This window comes from Nicotiana tomentosiformis, chromosome 4 (assembly GCF_000390325.3).
Source record: "Nicotiana tomentosiformis chromosome 4, ASM39032v3, whole genome shotgun sequence".
Classification (NCBI taxonomy): Eukaryota; Viridiplantae; Streptophyta; class Magnoliopsida; order Solanales; family Solanaceae; genus Nicotiana; species Nicotiana tomentosiformis.
In genome coordinates, this window is record NC_090815.1 from 93,675,761 (window position 1) to 93,697,864 (window position 22,104).

The following is a 22,104-nucleotide window of genomic DNA, read 5'->3' on the forward strand; positions in this document are numbered from 1 at the left end:
CAAAATATTTTATGAACAGTTAGATGAAGCTAGTCGTCCACTACGTGAAGGAAGTCCGCACTCTGAGGTATCTGTTGCAGTTAGATTACTAAGTATCAAATTTGATTGAAATATTTCTTAATCGGCCATGGACTCCTTCATTGACCTTATGAGTGAAGTAGTTGACCCAAATATCAACTTACCTGGTGATTTATATAAGGCAAAGATATTGGTTTCTAAGTTAGGACTTTTGTCGATGAGAATTGATTGTTGTGAAGATGATTACATGTTATATTATAAAGATGATGCAAATTTAGAAAGTTGTAAATTCTGCAAAAATCAAGAGGATTTCCAGCGGGAATATGGTCGCTGTGAAGGCGATGCATTATTTGCCTCCTATACCTAGGTTAAAGAGGTTATATGCGTCGATGAGTTCTGCTCCTCATATGAAATGGCACTTTGAAAATAGAAGACTACCTAATTTTATGTGTCATCCATCAGATGGAGAAGCTTGGAAATACTTTGATAGGACATATCCAGATTATGCTAGTGAACCAAGGAACATTCGGTTAGGTTTGTGTGTGGATGGCTTCACTCCTTTTTCTATATCTGTGACACCATATTCATGCTGACTTATCTTTCTTACACCTTATAATCTACCATCTGAGTTGTATATGACTAGTCCATATATATATATATATATATATATAAATTGTATTATCCCTGGTCCACGTAATCTAAAATGTTTGATTGATGTATATTTGATACCTTTGATTGATGAGCTAAAATAGTTGTGGTATGATGGTGTTGAAACATATGACATATCAACCAAGCAGAATTTCAAATTGCGTGCTAATTTAATGTGGACTATTAACGATTTTCCTACGTATGGAATGTTGTCTGGGTGGATGACTACTGGGAAGCTATCTGTCCTTACTATCTGGAAAATGGTAAAGCGTTCACTTTGAAACATGGCCGAAAGCAATCATGGTTTGATTGTCACCGTCAGTTCTTGCCTGATAATTATGAGTTTAGAAGGATGAAAAATGTATTCAAAAAGAATAACGTGGAATATGATTCGCCACCTCCGATGCTTTCAGGTGAGGAAATTTGGGAGAGGGTCCAGAACTTCAGTAAAGTTACTGAGGCTCCACCTTCTAGATTTCCCAGATATGGTGTTACTCATAATTGGATGAAACAAAGTATATTTCGGGAGTTGCCTTATAGGAAGGATAATCTTCTCCAACACAACCTTGATGTTATGCATATTGAGAAGAATTATTTTGACAATTTGTTCAACTCAGTGATGGATGATAAAGGTAAGACAAACGATAACCCAAAGTATAGAATGGACTTACAAGAATATTCCAGGCGACATGAATTATACTTGCAGACAACAAACAATGGTAAGGTATTCAAGACCAAAGCAAGTTACACATTCACTTTAGAGGAAAAACGATAAATTTTTGATTGGGTTACGAAATTGAAGATGCATGAGGGTTATGCGTCGAATCTAGGAAAAAAATAGATATGGAGATAGGGAAGTTGAGCCATTTGAAAAGTCTTGACTGTTATGTTTTCATGGAGACCTTACTACCTATTGCGTTTTGTGGTTTGCCTGAAAGAATCTGGAAACCCATCACATATATTACTTTATTTTTCAAAGACTTATATTCTACCACCTTAAGGGAAGAAAACCTACTTCGGATGAATCACAACATTCATGTAACTTCTAGTAAGATGGAAAAAATATTTTCATGTGGTTTCTTTGATGTGATGGAACACCTTCCAATCCACCTTGTACATGAGGCACGATTTGGAGTGCCTGTTCAATGCAGATGGATGTATCCCTTTGAGAGGTAATATTATAAGTTTGATGTAATATTCTATTTTATTTGAATGTTCTTGGCTAACATGACATTATGTAGGACAATTGGAAAATGCAAACAATTTGTTAAGCAGAGGAATAAGATTGAAGGATCTATATGCGAAGCCTATCTTGTAAAGAAAACTGCACATTTTTGTTCTTATTATTTTGAGAGTAACGTGCCATGTTCTAGGAATAGACACATTGTCAAATGTGTCAATGATCCAATATATCCACCAATGTCCATCTTCAATCAATCAGGCCGATATTCTAAGTATGTTAGAAAGATAAGTTTGAGTGATATGGAGTACAAGAGTACACCACCAATACAACATAATTAAGGTTAATCATACGAGGGAGTATGATCACTATGATCCTTTAATAATTATGCATAACGTTAGGCAAGTGTATTATGATCCTTATCCATTACGGTGGAATAAGTCCGCTTGGTGGGTTGTAATCAAAACTAAGCTTGTAGGTATGGTGGAAGTCGAAAATGTGTTAGATGTTGCATATCAAAATGATATCTTCAGTGTTCACCAAATAGTGGACGATCAGTTAGAAAATGATTTGGAACATCCTGAATGCATATTGGAAGAAATTGCTATGAATGAAGTAACAATTATAGAAAATGAGGACGAAGAATTAATTGATGAAATTTAAACAATTGAGGACGAGGAATTCTCGGACGAGGAACAATACGTCGACGATTATTAAAAAGTTGTTTTTTAAAGCACTCTCGTGTTATAACTAGTTTCTTATATGTTTCAATCTAAATATGCATTATATTATGCAGATAGCAGGTAGGGGTCAAGGTAACAATGAACCTACTAGTTTTCGGAGTCGAGAAAAGGCTAGGAAGGGAAAGAGGAGGGTATATCCTAGGGATAATACTACTCCCTCATTTCCACCCTCTTTAGAAATGCCTATGTCTTATCCTCCACCACACGGCTATACTGAGATGCCACAACATCACGAGGCCTACACCTTCATCCAGACACCGGGTCTTCCATCACAGGGCCATATGACTATACGTCTGACATACAGTCCAGTTGCCTCATAGCCACGTGGATCGCATTCATCTGCATCACATCCACGTGGATCGCATCCCTACATTTTAAAACCACATGGATCGCAACCATCCATATCACAGCCACTCAGGTCACAGCCGTCAGTATCACAGCCACATGGATCGCATCCAGCTATGTCGCAGTCACAGGGATTGCAGCCATTTCATTATCGACTCTATCCATTTCAGGACTTCGCCTGCGAGACCGTAGCTCTAAGCCCCCATCTACGCCGTTTACACATGTCTCCGATACATATGCAGAGGATGATGATCCAGAGGTAGTGCATTATGATCGCTATGGAAGGATCATCATAGTCCCTGAGGGTAACACGTAAGAGTTATTTGTTATTTTTGTATTTATTGTTTTATAATATTTTTACTAATATTTTCATATATTTTATTGTTAAATTGCAGGTTCAAGCCGGGTAAGTAGACTACGAAGATAATCATCAATGCGATCAAAAAGCTTTATGATGGCCCTTATGAGACTTGGAGTGATTTCCCATACTCGCTGAAGGAGCAAATTTTCAATCAGTTTAAGGTATAAATGTTCTTTTAAGTAGTTTAATAATTTATATTTATGATGTTTTCATCTAATATTTAACTTTTGAAATGCAAAGCAAGTGTGTATGGGAAGACCGCTATAGCGAGAAAGTGGCTGCAAATTTTTATCACAAAGCCCGTAAGAGATTGGCGGATCATTTCTCAGATGGTAGAAAGAAGAACAAGAGGCCTGATTGGTGCCTGCAGCATTTATGGGATGATTTGTTAAGGCAATGGCAGACAGAGGATTTCTTAAAGAGGAGCGAACAAGGACATAAAGCTCGCTCATCCGAGAAGGGAGGCTCCTTGCACACTGGGGGTGCTATTAGCATCTGGACAATAAGAAGAAGATTGGTAATTGCTTAAATCATTTACTTTTCTAAGTATATTAATTCTATTTATTAACTAAATTAATTTTTTTTTAGGAAAAGAAGTATGGACGTCCAATGAGCCGTGATGAGCTATTCAAGGAAACACATATTTTAAAGAAGAAGAAATAGGGGGATGCAGATAGGTGGGTCGAGGACCGGGCAGAGACTGCATATGTAAGCTTTAAATTTTCTTTAAGTGTTATAATTTACTTATATAAGAATTTTTAAATACTAATTTAATCTAAAATAACGTAGGGTCGCTACCAAAGTAACGTGCATGAATTCATTCGTAGTCAGCCAGATGGTGCATCGGGCGAGCCAACCCAACCTTCGGATGAGGATGCTGAAAGAATATGGTTAGAGGTTATTGGTGGTCCAAAAAGGGGGAAGGTATACAGGCTTCCTGAGAAACTATTTCACCGTTATAGGTGTGGAATGCAAGGAATGTGGACTTCCTCACAGGGCGAGACACTTAATAGGGAGGGCCTCTCGGCTATGTAGGAGACAATGACAAGGCTTACATCCGAGCTAGAAGCGGCCAAAGAAAGAGAAAGGCTTACAGATGCTCAATTCCTTGATATGCAAGCTCAGATTAGAACTCTCCTTTATACTGGAGCTTTTCTGTTGCCCCGGTCTCATGATTTATCGCGAGAGGATCGACCTCCACGTGATCGTTCCTCCTGTCCTCCCCGTGATCGTTCTTCAAGTCCTCCACAACACCGTTCTCTATACCGTCTTGTAGATGAAAGTTCATAAGATAGTGATGATGTTGTAGAAAACACCCCTTGACCAATACTTTAGTATACTTTGAACTAGACTAATAGAACTAGTTTTGAATTAGATTGAACACTTTTGAACTTGTTGTAATTACTTAGTTTTTGCTTGGTTTTGGATTGTGATGTTTAATTGAACTTTATTAGTTTTAAAGTATTAATTGGATATTTTGTTGAATTTGTGGTGAATTAGGAGTTGTTTGTGTTAAATTGGGGGTATTGGTATGTTATTTTTATTTGACAGGTGGTGTAGTTACCAAAATAAGTATTTTTTGCCAAAATTAGTCCTAGAAAATCAACCAACCTTGGTCGGTAACTAATAAAAAAAATTAAATTACAAAATACCGACCAATGTTGGTCGGTTAATGCACATTGAATTCCCATAAATTCAACACTACCGACTAACTTTGGTCGGTAAGTTGGCTGCCCTGTTCGGATTACCGGCCAACGTTGGTCGGTATTTATAAATTTTAATTATTTATTAAAAATATAAATTTTTCAATACCGACCAAAGTTGGTCGGTAAGCAAAATTAATAAATTTAATACACCGACCAATGTTGGTCGGTAAAATTAAATTATTAAAATAACATTCCGACCATTATTGGTCGTTAAGTCAATTAAATTGTCAAATAGTCGTGTAGAGCATACCGACCAATGTTGGTCGGTAATTTCTTATCAACTTTGGTCATTATGCTCTTCTGACCTTCAAAATACCGACCACACGTAAATGGTCACTTTTTGGACGGTTACTAGCCATTACCGATCGATTTTGGTCGGTTTATTGGATAGTTGTTTCTGGATTTCTAGTAGTGAATGCCTAAGTGATCAAAATATGAGTATTATTGCTAATATGGAATCATTTAACTTGTATTGATATAGATTAAAGTTGAAAGGGTTGGCGAATGTTGTATTACGCTCAACAACAAGAAGTTAATTAAGGTATGTGAGGCTAACTCTCTATGTTTGGAAATGTTAATGATTCTGCCTACACTACGTTTCTTTTACGACGTTACTAATTGCCTTAGAAATATAGTTAAGCCTAGTTCCTTGATTAGTTGCAGAACTTCTATTATCCAGCTTCATAACTCGTTCATGACTTTCATTCTGAACGTTGTGAGCTTAGTGTGTAATCAATATAGACTTGGGTTTGATACCCATGAGTCTCAATCTAGATTACTCAACATGTCATAAACAATTGAAGTTTCAGTTTTCATAATCAGATTAAGAATACATGTCTCAGTCTAGTCCTATTAGTATTCCAATATCATGTAACTCAATATGATTCACTATTTTAGCATCGCATATTGCAGTATGATTCTCAGTTCCTGAATTTAAATCCCTTAATGTTGAACACCTGTATTTGGGCATGAGACCTTAGTTTATATGCTCTATGCATACTTGGGCCAGAGGCCGTAGTTTATGTTTTATGCATGTTTGGGCCTGAGGCTGTAGTTTATGCTTTATGCATTTTTGGGCATGATGCTGTAGTTATGTATAGGTAAACTTGGGCCTGAGGCCGTAGCTTGTGAACATATATATTGGGCCCAAGACCGTAGTTTATTCAGATAAGCAGGTGGTTCATCATTCCGAAGAAGGAGTATTCATATCCTTACTTCCTTTGTTCAGTTATCAGTTATCAGTTAGCAGTTATCATTTCAGTTTCAATTTCAGCAGTTATCATTTCAGTTATCAGTTCTCAATTATCGGCTCAGTTTCAGTTTCAGCATTTACAGTTCTTTCTTTTAGTTTCTTTACATACCAGTGTAATTCAAATTGGTGATCCCCAGTTCTTTCAGGGCATTATCATTACCTTACAATCTTCAGTATTTTCAGACAGTCGATGTTTTCAGTACTTCATTAGAGACTTCATAGACTAGAGTAATAGTTAGACAGAGTCGTAGGCTTTTCATGTTAAGTAATTTTGGCTACATATATGTTTCAGACTTATATTAGTGTTTCCGCACTTGATTTATATCATTCAGACTTTCATTATATCATCATGTGTTAGTTTATCTTCCGCATTCAGTATGTTATGATATCACATGTTGATTCAGCCAGCCAGTTGGTTCGCTCGGCCACATGTAGTCAGGCACCGGGTGTCGTGTTACGTCCAGGCCCAGGTTCGGGGCGTGACATAAACTCTTGAATCTCTTTACATCGTAGTCAGTGGCGAAGCCACATGTTCACAATGGTGGTCACTTGACCATCCTTCGTCAAAAAATTGCACTGTGTATAAGGTAAAATATTACATTTGAGAGGTATATAACACATATTGAACACCCTTTTGTAGGGAATCTTTTTTCACTTCTTTCAAATTTGAATACCCTTGGAAAAATTTCTAGTTTCGCCACTAATTGTAGTTACCTCTCTACAATAGAAAATATGTTGTAGCATCCACATTTATAATACTACAATCCAAATTTGACTAGAATCTAGAAAAATATATTCCTACGTGATTTTGGTTGTGAATCCTAATTAGACATAAATTAAATAAACTAGTAAATACCAAATCCTAGACGATGTTAGAATACTAGTTAATCTTGTTTAATTTCCAGCACATAGTAACGAAAAATCATTTACAAATATATAGAACAAACACAAACTCTAGAATTGACGTGCCTAAAGGATTCAGATCCAGACGTTAAGTAAGTGAAAACAAACGAGGTCTACATGATGATCAGGTTTTGGCTCATGTAAGGTACTAAGCAAAATGAACGGGAGTATGACACACTAATCTGATGCTATATTGAGGTAAAGGTAAGCTTTTGTTATTTTTTAGAGAGACGATATTTTTTTAGGTCAAGGTAAGTTTTTGCTATTTTGTAGAGAGACGATATACAATATTAGTATTAAACTGAATTAGTATCAGTGCATGCATATATGTGCTACGTAGAGCGTTTAAACTGCCAAGTTGAACCACAATATTACAAGAGTTAGTAGAAGAAAATGTCAGTTGGTGGGTCGTAACCCCCCCCCCCCCCCCAAACCCACCACCACCACCACCACCACATATCCGCTAGCTAGTAAGATAGCAAAATAGACATGAGAGGATAAGCTAGGTAAACAATAGCATTTTTTTTTTTGTCTTTTGCAAAAATAATGTAATACTTCTTTATTTTAAAAATAATTCAACATTAAATTTTCTATTTTATCTTTAGATACTTTATAGGCACACAAATATCTCTAACTTATTTTAGACCACAAGTTATCTTTTTTTTTTCTTGTTAAATTTTGTGCCGAGTCAAATATCGCCATATAAATTGGGACGGAGAGAGTAGTAATTTAGTATAACACTTCTTTTAAATTCCTCCTTTGCAAGTAAATCAGAGTGAAATTTTTTGAACTAATTTCAAGTTGATTAGATCTCCTTCATCCTCATTTTAATTTGTCAAGCATCTCCATTTTCTCACTGATTAGTGTTGTGTGTATTCATAAAAGACAAATCTAATATTCGTTAGTGTAAATTTTTTTTTTTTTTTTTTTTGAGATCACTCAATGTAATACTAGCATATTTGAAAAGAAAAAGGATATGGTTTGGGATTGAATCGAACGACTAGAATCAAGACTTGCCGACACGTTCAATTAAATGGACCCAATGATGACGAAAGGTCCAATCAAGTAATAATTCAAAGGACCATTTGACTCAGCTGCTTTAATTTCTCTCTAAAGATAATAAAGAAGTGAATTATATGAGGGATTCTTGTGATTCACATTTCACATCAGAAGCCCACCCCCACTAATTGTCGACACTCAACGCTCCATATGTATATATCAACTAACTTGTGTTGGTGCGGATATCACAATGGATATTCTTCCACTTCTTTATCATAAATATTGTGGTTAATTGAATCATAATGATAATAATATTCACAATAAATATACTTTCTCCTTTTCTTTTGGGATAATAAGATGCAGTTTTTGGCCACTATATCTTCCGTATTACATACTAAAATACTACACGTAACATTCCATTCGTCGTGGTAACTTATCTTTTACCTACTAATTACTATTTGGTTTGTTTTTTGGTATCTAGTCTTACTTTGTCGATCTTGTTCAATGTCGGGCCATTTCATCAATTTTATTTTATATAATGATATTTGACCAAATTAAAAGCTTAAAAAGAAAAGAAAGACTTTCAACATGTATATATATACATATATATATATATATATATATATATATATATATATATATATATATATATATATATGGAAAAAGCATTTTAAATTAACAAGATTTCAAATATATCAATTTAGTTTGTCAACGACTTAGAACGGGATATGAGCACATCTAACGAGCTTATCCCATCAAGATGATGATACATTTATTTCAGATTGTTAGGACTTGTGCCCTTAATTATGCTATTTGATTTATAATTATTTTTTTAATAGGATGAAGGTGATGATAAAATTCAAACTAAAGCATAACTCGTAAGAAAAATAGTTATATAATTTCGTAAACGAAGAGAAAGAAAATTAATGTTATACCAACATTTTTGGTTTTTAATACCTAAGTTACACCCTCACAAAAAGAAAAAGAAAATAAAAACTGTAAATATCAGGTATCTATCACTTTCTCCGAACATCACATATGCATGTGGACTTTGCGACTTGATCAAAGAGGTTTATCTTCTTAAAATTTTCATTGAACTTCACCTAAATTTGAAAATCGACCTAAATTTTTACCTTAAATACATATATAATAATCCAAAATTTTAGAGCTGTGAATGTATTACTCTATATATTTTAAAATATCTTTACCGTAACTATTTACACATACGCATACTGTAGTCCTATAATTTTAATAAATTGTAAGAAAGAGTGGAAGTCCAGAGGGTTGGTGGAAATAGTAGTAGTGCTAATTAGGATTTAGGATAACTAAGAGGGCAGAAATTTTCATCCCTCGATCTGAGGGTTCAGTTATCCGTCCCTAATTATAATGCTAATTTATACAAACCTACTAAGAAGAAGATAAACAATGAATGGAAGAATAAAAAAAGGACACAAGAAAATAGTTTCCAACGTTAAATCAGAGGCGGAGTCAAAATTTCAATTTTATAGGTTCTGGATTTTAAAACGACGATTTTAAATATTAATAATTGGGTTCTAAATTTAATATTTATATATACTTAGCGAAAATTTTAACTCAAATACACTGCTTGAGCAAAAGATACGGAGTTTTGCCAAATGTAGCCAGACTTCTAACTCGGACCCTGCATTAAACAACAACTTTTATGCATGAACGATGAAAATCACCAGTCTTAGTATATGTATTTTATTCTTGACATTATTTTGTACACGCTATATATTTAAATCCTTGTTTTTGTTTCCTTTAAGCTCCTAAAAGTGGCTCCAAATTAAACAAGAACCAACTCTAGTAAACATAAATGAGTTTAAGTTCAATTACTGTATACACTAATTGTGTAAAAATTACTTAAAAATCAGGTCAGTAATTGCATGCAATTTTATTTAATAATAGTATTTATTAGTCACCTAATATAAATTGCAGTAATATGGTAGTACGTTAAATTATACTAAGTATATATATAACTTAAATCCCACAGAAATGAGGTGGCTTCCTCTTTTGTCCCTCCAGCTATTTTGGTCGGCTCGTTATAAACCACTGATGTAAAGAAGATTTTTTTTTTAAATGTCTAATTTGGAAAATGCAAGTATTAAAAAAATCACTAAATAACAAGAGTCGAGGAAGAGAGTGAGATACAGAAGGGTCAATTTGGTGAGATGTGAAACATACTTTTAGCAAACATTTTCTTGATCAAATATTACTTCGATAGTTCGATGCTTGTCTCTTAATTTGGAAAATCGATTTATAAAAAAACAATCTTGTTTCAGTATAACTTTATCTTAACAGTTAAAAATAGAACATGTTTCCTATAAGGTCATGAAAATATTCTTCTTTTTTTCCATCATGAAAATCTTCTTTTTCCACTATAAATTCTTTTGTTGTTACTCTAACTTAGTAGGTTCTCAAATCAGCCAGTCATATTAATTTTAATCAAACCTTAAGAATATAGATGCTCTTATTAAGAAACGCTTCACTTCTTTCGTGGATCAACTAATATAAATTTAAATTAATCGAATTAGTAGTCCGAATATAAGATCCTTAGAAAAAGTATTAAAAAAATGATAAATAATTTAGACAAGTGAGAGTTGCTTTAGTATTTGAGCACCTCCATCATTGACCAATAGGTTAAAGGTTTGAGTAAGTGAAAAAATAAGTGCAAACACTAATGATCATTTTGATGGGATAAAAAAAAGAATACCATTTCCTCTCTTTTCCGTTTTCAGATATTAGAATGGCAGTTGGAAGGACAAAGACAATAAACCAACAAATAAAAGGCAAGCAAAGAAACTGTTCGACTGAATATACCTAAAAAGTTTGCCGACACTCCTCAAAATTCAACAGATGCCAAAATATGGGTCCTAATCATAATGGCAATGCCGACCCTTTTTATTGCTATCCATACTTTAATATCGTATAGTTATGAAAAAGATTACTATCAAGCAATTCATGTGGAAGATGAGTTGGGATTTCGGTTCAAAGATACTCAAGATCTCCATTTGTGATTTCCAACTTTTACTTCTTTTTTTTATTTTGGAGATCGTAATAGTTTTCAGTGTATTGTATCGAAGCCAATAAAGTTAATTAGCTAGCGATGTTTTTAATTCCATTAGAATGGATAATGAAATAAATTGCTATTGATGATTTTGATTTTTTTGTTCCTTTTATTTTCTGCTTTTAATGAGATAGTATATATATTTTTATTTTGTGCTTCTAATGGGGTCATAAATCTACATATAACGTGGCACTCGTGGAAGTTTACAAATTTTTAGAAAGGAAAAAGTTATGTTGCTCAATTTTCTTTCTTGATAACATACAGTGCTGTGCATCTTAACTATTGCACTCGCATTCTTCCACCAATAAAAGTATCAATCATTAATAATTATACCCATTAAAGCTTAGGTTAAGGGTCATGTTGTTCAATCTTGTAAGCATAGACCAGTTTAATTAATGGTTGTATTTAATTTCAACTTAGTCATGCATTAACATTAATTCAGGAAAATTTACCAAAATAGTCACATGTTAATATGACAATTGATAAAGATTATCTGAATTCAAAAAAATTGTACTCCCTCCGTTCCAATTTATGTAAATCTGTTTGACTGAGCACGGAGTTTAAGAAAAAATGAAAACTTTTGCAAATTGTGGTCCTAAACAAGTCAAAAAAAGGGTCCAGAGTATTTGTGTGGTTATAAAAGCTTCTCATTAAGGGTAGAATTGTAAGTTTACCAAAATTGTTTTCAAATTTAGAAAGAGGTCATTCTTTTTTTAACGGACCAAAAAGGAAATAGATTTACATAAACTGGAACGAAGTGAGTAGTAACCTCGCTATTGATCAAGTGTATAGCAAATGCTCGGAACACACGTGTATTTTTGAACCAAAGACTCCATATTTCTGAATGCTAATATACGATGTTTCAAATATCTTTTAATCACCGTATGGATTTATATATCTTAAAGAAGAAGGTTGGGAAATTAAAATATGTACATTTTCACATAATTAAGCATATTTAGATTTTCACATAATTAAGTATATAGGGTTGCATGCAATCCTGACAGTGTGTATATATGTAGATAGCTCCTCAACCTTCCGGTCTTCAATGGAGAAGCCGTGAAGGTGACATCCATTTGAATATGGACTACTTGCCTACTTCTAATTAAGCCTAAATTGAGTTAATTTTCAGCCTAACTATGTAGGACATTGTTAAGAAAGATGGATATTGGGACTAATAAATTCATCTAAAAAACTTGACGATCATGTTGTAAGGATTACTCAAGACAATATTCGAGTACTAATGTGGAACGTTCTAATTAATTGACACACATCCTCACGCACGTCACGTTCAAGACCAGATATTTGGAGAATGAACAATATGACATGGGGCCTCAGTTCATTGGGTAAACTAAGAATTGAGATAGGTATAGTTTTGACAATCGACACACACAAAAGTTGAGGCTGACTAGAGTATTTTGAGGCCAAAGGCACAGACATATAGGACTAGGACTAAACCCTATATTTCCGAAAAAAACTTATATACATATGATACTTAATTCAAAACATAGGAAAATGGTAATTTGTTTAGTCTTTTTCCCCTTCTTTTTCCTTTTAGGACGATTTTAGAAGTTTAATTGTATTCTAAAGACTAAACATAAATCCTCCCACGATATTTGAGTTTTGAAGGTTACGTGGGTGGTATACATAAATTCGTTACCCATTCCTCAATTGTCATTATCTTTTTTTGTTGTTTCTATCGCCACTTCCTTTTCTTTGTTGCATGATAGTGTCTGATCTAATTCTTAATGTTAGCTAGAAAAAATGCGCAGCAAAGAGGTTTATAATTATTCGTATCGTATATATCATACGTAGTTAAAGCAGTTAATGACGGAAATAAAGTTTGTCTCACTAAAACTCAATAAATGAATATGCATGCTAGTCATGTATCATGTCGGCATAACAATTAAGCATTCGTCGACTTTCGCCACATGGATTGAAAAATCTACGTAACAAACTTCCTTCATGCAAATTAAAGAGGTGCGAACATTGGATAAAACTCGTACACACGGTCACTGGACAAACAAATTAGTCGTCCCCACATCAACTAACTCAAGTTCCAAACTCATAGGCTAGCTAGTTATAACCAACAGTAGTTATAAATACCACTCAATATTAACAAGAGAAAACATCCCAACAGCACCCAAGTATATTGTACGTACTACTACTTTTTTTAAAACTCGTCTACCATCACATTTATCACCAAAATGGCTGAAGAGAAGAAGCACCACTTCGGTCTCTTCCACCACAAGGACAAGGAGGAAGACAAAACTACCTATGGAGAAACTCCATATGGTGGTGATACTGAAAAAACTACCTACGGAGAGAATACATATGGTGAGAAAACTAGTTATGGTGGGGGAGATAACTATGGGGATAACAAATATGGTGAGAAAACTGACTATGGAGAAAGTGGATATGTAGAGAAAACTAGTTATGGTGAGGGAGGTAACTATGGAGATAGTGGCTATGAAAATAAGACTAGCGATGGAGATAGTGGCTATGAAAATAAGACTGGTTATGGAGATAGTGGCTATGAAAACAAGAGTGGCTATGGAGATAGTGGCTATGAAAACAAGAGTGGCTATGGAGATAGTGGCTATGAAAATAAGACTAGTTATGGAGAGAGTGGCTATGAAAACAAGAGTGGCTATGGAGATGTTCCATCTGAAACTACCTATGGAGAGAAAACTAATTATGGTGAAGGAGATACCTATGGAAAAGGAGCTGCCTACTCATCTGAGACCACTAATTTTGAAGAGACTACTGATGAAGGCAAAACTGGTGAAGATTATGAGAAAGAGAAAAAGCACCACAAACATCTTGAACACGTGGGAGAGCTTGGGGCTGCTGCTGCTGGTGCCTTTGCCTTGGTAATTTTTCATACAATTGTTTTATTTTACAGTTTTAACTTCTATATTGTCGTATCAGTAAAGTTACAATATTATGTTATCTAGTTAAATTAGTCATTGAACTTACCTATTATATGTTCCTTATTGTTTCCTCCATATTTTGGTATGAAAATTTCAGCATGAAAAGCACAAGGCAAAGAAAGATCCAGAGCATGCACATAAGCATAAGATAGAAGAAGAAATAGCAGCTGCTGCTGCAGTTGGGTCAGGTGGATTTGCATTTCATGAGCACCATGAAAAGAAGGAAGCCAAGGAAGAAGAAGAGGAAGCTGAGGGAAAGAAGAAACATCATTTCTTCTAATTTTCTCATAATATTTTAATTTGTTTTCTTCTAAAATATAAGTTATGAGCTTCGTGTGCTTGCTCTATCCTCTAATACTGAGCACCTAAATAATCAGTGTGTGTGTGAGAGAGTCTTCCGTTTGATGTAAGGGTTTTACTTCTATAGCATGTACATGTTGTTCGTTGTGCAGTGTGAATAATATTATACCTTTTAATGCAATATTTATTGTATTAATAATATGATACAGAAAAAGACTGATGTCGTTACTCTTTCCTTTGGAGCAAATAAAAAGCGCTTTACTCTTGTGCCACTTATCCTGGTTTACCCCAATAATACGTAGTGCACGAGTGGGTTTAGAAAATTATCGGTTAGTCATTTATACTTTATCGGTTTATATAATATATACTGGCAATTATTTGATTCTCATTTTTCAGTGTCACAGTCAATAGAAAATAAATATATAGGTGACCAGGGAGAAAAGGGAAAAAGAAAAGAAGAAAGCTGTAGAAATCCGAAATCAATAGTCTCAAATATGAAATATTTATTGTGCCTCATGAAAATATTGTTTTAAATAAAATATGCGATTTTAACTATAGAAATGATCGAATTATCAAATAACAGAAGGATAATTTGCTAAAGAAAACACAAGCGACTTAAAATATATATATATGCTCGTTCTTATATTTTTTGGTTTCTTTTTCACGGAGGGGTTTGGCTGATGCTCGTTAGTCTTAAATGTATCCTGTAAATCGCAAATAACTCTCTTGATTTAGACCAAAAATGAATAACATCCAAATATTTGTGGTTGTGAAACCTTTATCTAGTTTTTCCAAATGGTGACTTTGAGCTAGCGTACGTGAAATCAAGGTCAAAAGTTGTGTGTCACCATTGATGGGGATTGAAATCACAAGTGCCCCGTACTAAAAACTACTTTATCATTATGGCACCATATATTGTAATTATGGTAAATATTTTGAGCTAATGGAGTCCATCTCATATAAGTATAAGTATCTTTGTAAAGTGTAGATTTTGTTGGCAATATTCTTTGGGATCCAAAAATATTGCATTATGTGGTGGACATCATTTGCACAAGTTGTATCTCTTTTTTTACACCTAAGAGGCCAAGACTTTTTTGCCTATAAAATGGAAGGCAATTAGTTCATTTTAGACACACCAACAAGACTTGAGTCTTCATTTCTTGTTTCTTCGTTTTCTGAATTTATTAAGAGTGTTTTGTATGAGAGTTAAGTATTGGGAAGTACTTGTGTGAACCCTTTATTTATAGTGATCTTGTGAGGTTATTCTCTTGGGTGTATTTGAGAATTAGAGTATTTACTCTAATTTTGTACTCTCTTTTGTACTCTTATTGGTATAGTAAAATTGCTCATCTCCGCTTGTGGACGTAGGTCACTTTGACCGAACAACGTTAAATTTGTGTCTTCTTTGTATGCTTTAATTGTCGTTGTTATCAACTTCCATTGTCTTTGTTATTGTCATTATACCATTGTTTGGCTAAATTTTGCACTATCCGAGTTCCCGATCCTAACAAATTGGTATCAAAGCCGGATCAAATCGGGTTTATTTCAGTAGCCAATATGACTCTAACAAAGACCTATGTTGAGAAATTTGACCGAAGTGCAAACTTCGGAATGTGGCAATTAAAAATGAAAGCTATCCTAATTCAGGATGGCTTAGACTTGGCGTTGCAAGGAAAGGAGAAGAAACCGGATAAAATGACGGATGAGGAGTTTACCGTCATAGACAAAAGGGCAAAAGCAGATATCATTTTAAATCTCTCAAATGAGGTTTTACGTAAAGTTTCTGTAGAAACCACAGTCAAAGGCATATGGAAAAAATTAAAAAACCTTATATATGAAGAGGACGGTGGAAAATAGACTTTACCTGAAGCAGAAGCTTTATACAATTCGTATGGTTGAAGGTAACTCTTTTCTCTCTCATCTTGACACCTTTGATTCCATTCTTATGGATTTGAGTAATATAGATGTTGAAATTAAAGATGAGGATCAAGCTGTGTTACTGCTTTGTTCTCTACCCCCATCTTTTAAGTATATAAGAGATACTATACTTTATGCAAAGGATAATATCTCTTATAAGGATATTAAATCTATCTTAAAATCAAAAGAACAGATAGATAGTGATATTACTGGGGAAGCCAGTGGAACTCAAGCGGAAGTTGGCTTGTTTGTTAGGGGCAAATCCGACTCCATATACAGATACAATAATTTAGAGTATCGCTATTGTCATAAGAAAGGTCACATAATCTCTGAATGCTATAAACTGAAAAATAAAGAAAAGTACAAAGAAAGAAAAAATGAGCACAAAAATACTGACACCGCTGAAGCTAGTGTAGCAACTGATGAGATTGAGGGAACTATATTTTTAGCAACCGAAACTAGTTTCAGATCAGAAAATGAGTGGATTTTAGATTCCGATTGTTCATATCATGTGTCCTAACAGGGACTTATTTTCTACATATGATTCAGTTGCAGGCGGAGTTGTCCAATTGGGTAACAATGTTACTTGTAACGTTATTGGCAAAGATATAATTCGGAATAAAATGCACGATGGTGTGGTGAGAATTCTCACCGATGTTAGACATATTCCTAACTTAAAGAAATATCTCATCTCTTTGGGCACTCTAGAATCTCTTGGGTGCAAGTACACAGGTGAAGGTGGAGTTGTGAAAGTTTCTGATGGTGCTCTTGTGATCATGAAAGCACGCAGATCGAGTTTATTGTATACTTTATTGGGATCCACTGTTATAGGCCCTACTACAGTTTCGGTATCAGACAACTTATCTGATTTTAATGGCATTAAATTTTGACATATGCCCATTGGGGCTTTTGCGGATAATGTGGAGCAAATTTACTATATCAGCCAAAATTATGCCAAGGTGGAGATTTGTAATTACGGCCAATATTTTGGCTAATGAAGTCCATCTCATATGAGTATAAGTATCTTTGTAAAGTGTAGACTTTGTTGGCAATATTCTTTGGGACCCAAAAATATTGCATTATGTGGTGGACATCATTTGTACAAGTTGCATCTCTTCTTTTACACCTAAGAGGCCAAGACTTTTTTGCCTATAAAATGGAAGGGAATTAGTTCATTTTAGACACACCAACAAGACTTGAGTCTTCATTTCTTGTTTCTTCGTTTTCTCAATTTATTAAGAGTGTTTTGTATGAGAGTTAAGTATTGGGAAGTACTTGTGTGAACCCTTTATTTAGAGTGATCCTGTGAGGTTATTCTCTTGGGTGTATTTAGGAATTAGAGTATTTACTCTAATTTTGTACTCTCTTTTGTACTCTTATTGGTATAGTGAAATTGCTCATCTCCGCTTGTGGACGTAGGTCACTTTGACCGAACCACGTTAAATTTGTATCTTCTTTATATGCTTTAATTGCCGTTGTTATCAACTTCCATTGTCTTTGTTATTGTCATTATATCATTATTTGGCTAAATTCCGCACTACCCGAGTTCCCGATCCTAACACATATCTTACTTGAAAGTTGAAACAAATCTTGATATTTTTGTCAATTGTCCATTTCTCGTAGTATATATATTTATAGGTGTATCCGTATAGATATAGTTTAATTACAACTAATAATTACGGTTATACTATGACTATTTATAAATTATCTTAGAAATTAGTAATTAATTTAGGAATGACTTGTAGTATAGTGTCAATAATTTTGTCAATTTGTCCATTTCTCCTAGTGTATCTATATCAGCAGCGGACCTATGCTATACAGTGAGGGGTCATCGACACCAGTAAAGTTCGACAAAAATTTCATATTGTATACATATATATGTTATTAGAAAATAGTGATATATTAGTACCGAACATCCTATATACAAAGCATATTTTAGTTAAATCTAAAGTGGACCATCGATCGACATTTAAATCGTGAGTTCGCCTTTGATCCGTACAGTTTAAGTACAACTAATAATTATGGTCCTACTGCAACTATTCATAGAAGTCAGTAATATAGAAATGACTTGTAGTCTAGTGTCAATAATGTTTACAAAATGTGCTACTCCTTGTTTTCTTAACTAAGGAGGTTTCGTGATTATAAAGTTTGAATTTGAAGAGTACATCTTTGCTAATGCCTTTACATTGCCACAATTAAACAGCACTACATATTATAATTTTATGAAGAACCAAACACGTTGAAATTAATTATCATATTCGTTTAATTTTCTTAGTGTTAGTTGACAGATATATATATATATATATATATTCTTGCAAGATCTTTACCCGACAATAGTAGCGGTAAAATGGCTAAAAAAACGGTTATCCACCCATATTATCCATTAAAAAATAAATTGGATAATGAACTTTTTAAAAACGGGTCAAATATGGATAAAAATCATATTATCTATTTAGAAAACGGATAACTAATGGATTTAATTTTTACATTTGTAAAGTCTCAAATTGGGGTTCCCTAAGTTTGGAAGACTAGAAATTCTAGTGATCATATTCAAGAAGCCATGGATGATATGGATATCCATATTATCCGTCGCTTAACCCTTTTTTATCCGTATTAAATATAAATCAGGTCGAATAATTTATTCGTTTTGTATTACTCGTTTTCGATCCACCCATATCTGATCGGGCCCGCCCGTTTACCACCCCTACCCGACAACAAGCGTGGGCTGACAGAGTGATAGACCTCTTCTTTCAAGGTTCGGGGTTCTTTCCTCCTCTCCAACTTGAGGGGATCATCTAGATAGAGAATGAACTTATTCAAAGGCATATACAGCTTTATTTGGTAGTACAATTTGTTTCTTTTCTTGTACATTGATTAGTGAGGTTAATCAGTTTTTCTACTGGATTAGTTAGTTATAAGTGAAGCGTAGGTCGTTAACATTTGATTAGTTGATTGAGATGCTTTTCTTGGTGATCACACGTGTATTTGTACATGATAATATTACAATTCACATTTTTAAATTTTCGAAAATTGATTCTTTATCTCATCCGAAACTAGGCAAACTAATCTCTTCATTTATCTAAAATTATTTTTGTCCTATCCCGTGGTAATCAGACGGGCAAGTTCTACAAATTTTTTTCTCGCTAGCTTCAAGTTTGATTAGCAACTTGTTTACCCGTAAAACGGTACAGTTGAATTTATACGTAATTTTTAGACAAGTGAACTAATTTGATCCTAAAATAATACAGTAATAGAAGAAATACACAATACTTAGTATTAGAATGTAGATGAAATAGCAAAGATGATGATTCCGTGAACACTATTTCCTGGCACAGCGATGATGAGATCAAAAAGCAAGAAGTAAAATTGTAAAAAGCTTTGTATAGAATAGAGTGTAAGTTTAGCCAGAAAATTTGTGTCGTTTACAATGATAACTGAGCTCACTATGTATAGCTATATCTAGGGAAGGAAGTCCTAGGATCATGTCATCCTTTAATGTCAATTACGAGGGTCATTGATGAAGATGTAACGGTGAACATAAATGCCAAATTCTCTGTAACGGACTGTCGCTCTTAATGATGCAGAATATTCCCTAGTAAATGCTACCAGGCACAGAGCATTTACTGCACCTTTATGAATGTTATCTTTTCCGATGACAAGTGGAACGACTGCGTCCGGTTTTCGGTCATCCCCATCTTGGGTTCCACATGTTCTCCTTTTAGACAACCACGTGTCACATCATATTTTACCCTATATAGATAGTCCCCCTACTTTCCGGTGACATAACTTTGTGTTACCGGAAAGTTGGTAGAAATACCTTTTTGGCGGAAATTACTATAACTCCTTCTAAAAGTCCCCGACAGCTGATTAGACGCACGTCTCTCCGTATTTAATGCCCCGAACACGCGTCATCCCATGATTCAACACAGCTTTTACCGATTATCGAGGTAATCATTGCCATGAATTTAGCCGCCAAAATTTTACATATACGCCATATTATTTTCCTTTGCGTTTCATAATTTCTCGAACTCTCTATATTCATCTTTGCTTTTCATTCTTTCTCTAGTTCTCTTCAAACACAAAACTTTTTCTATCTCTTTTTTTAATGGCTTCTTCCTCTAAACGTGCTGGTTCTACAAAGAATAATAACAAAACCGAGGACTTTGTTCCTCCAACGGTAGGTTCCATCATCCCAAGAAAACTTAGTACTTCGAAGGATTTTGAAGAGATATTCCCTACAGCTAACTCTCGTACATGAGCTGTTAGTAGATATCCTTCTTCCATTCGTCCTTCCAGTATTCCTGTTCTGAAGGAGGACTGTCGCTGCCATGAGCTAGATATCATTGCTCCTGATCTATCAGAGCGAGTGACCCTTCCCAAAGAAGGTTTTACATACTTTTTTATGTATCCCTTTACTTTGGGTGCGTTTTCTTTGAGCGTAGAGCTTGATTCTGTGATTGCGGAGTTTTGCCTTCGTTACCAGGTATGTTTGGCACAGGTAAGTCCTTCAATATGGAGGAAGATCGCCTATCTTCGATGTTTGTGCCAGGAAACAGGAGAGGAGCTAATCTTAGCTCATATGATGAATCTCTATTCCCCAAAATCTTTCACGGGGGAATGATAAATATTTGCAAGCGTGGACACCATGCTTTGCTGTCTAGCATGGATGATGACAACGATTGTGGGTGAATAGAATGGTTCGTTGCAGTTGTCACCAACGACATCATTCCCACAACGACTTTATCCTTATCGGTCACTTGGAACCGCACTTGTAAGTTCTTTGTTTTATATTTCTTTTTACTAGTTATTCCCCTGTGGTTGTATCAACTCTTCACCCTTCGCATGTTTCAGCAACTCGATGGATCCCACCGGTGGTGGAAGGTTTAGACCAGTAGGTTCAGAAGATCTTGGATGCCACGACGCCCGAAACTCATTTGTGGAAAGAACTGGCCCTGAAATATGAGTGGAAGGCCAAAAATCATGATAATTTAAATTTACCTTGCTTCCATTATGAAGAACTTGGTTGAATCCTTATGACTTGTTCATGGAATTAGGTCTTCCTGCGTGCTCTGTTATTGTCCCCGAGGAGGATGTTTTGGCTGATCCCGCTGATGCAGGGAGGCTGCTTCAGGAAGCGCTTACTCGAACAGGTATCTCTAAGCCTGTTTCGGGTGCAAACACTTCTTTACGGAGTCCCCGGCCAAATGATAAGCAACCAAAGAGAAGACGTTCCTCCACGGTCGGGGAAAAGAATAAGAGGTCAAAGACTGATGCCCCCGAGTCATCTCTGGTGGCGATGACGATTGGTCCTCCTTCTGGGTCGGTCGTAGACACCGTGATGATTGATGATGATGAAAAAGCTGTTGATGAGGGAGCTTCTTTACACAGAAGGTAACGATCCTCATCATCTCAACTGGATGCTCGGCCTGTAGAGATAGTTACACCAACAGAAGATGATGTCTCGGCACTTTGGGGAGAATCTGATTTGGTAAAATATGCCAACTCCCATTTTCGGGCCCCAATTGCTGTAACCGGTGCTGTGGGGCTGACTATCGGGTCCTTGCCTCTTTGGTTGGTGAGCATCTAACAGCCGGCACTGCATTTGATGCAGCTGCTTCTTATTCTTCAACTCCATCAGCTTCATCTTCACCTCCACCAACACCAGCAAGTGCTACATCACTTCCATCTTCATCAATCTTTCCACCAGCGGTTGCTTA

The 22,104-nt window shown here is 35.0% G+C and overlaps 1 protein-coding gene across 1 annotated transcript; it reads left to right on the top strand.

The window, feature by feature from the left end:
• Positions 1–13,239: 13,239 nt before the first annotated feature.
• On the top strand, positions 13,240–14,651 carry LOC104095325 (dehydrin DHN3-like). The gene is made up of 2 exons (XM_009601426.4): positions 13,240–14,110; positions 14,268–14,651. Exons 1-2 carry the CDS (start codon positions 13,445–13,447, stop codon positions 14,448–14,450), a joined length of 849 nt encoding a protein of 282 aa, XP_009599721.2. The 5' UTR covers positions 13,240–13,444; the 3' UTR covers positions 14,451–14,651.
• Positions 14,652–22,104: the final 7,453 nt, after the last annotated feature.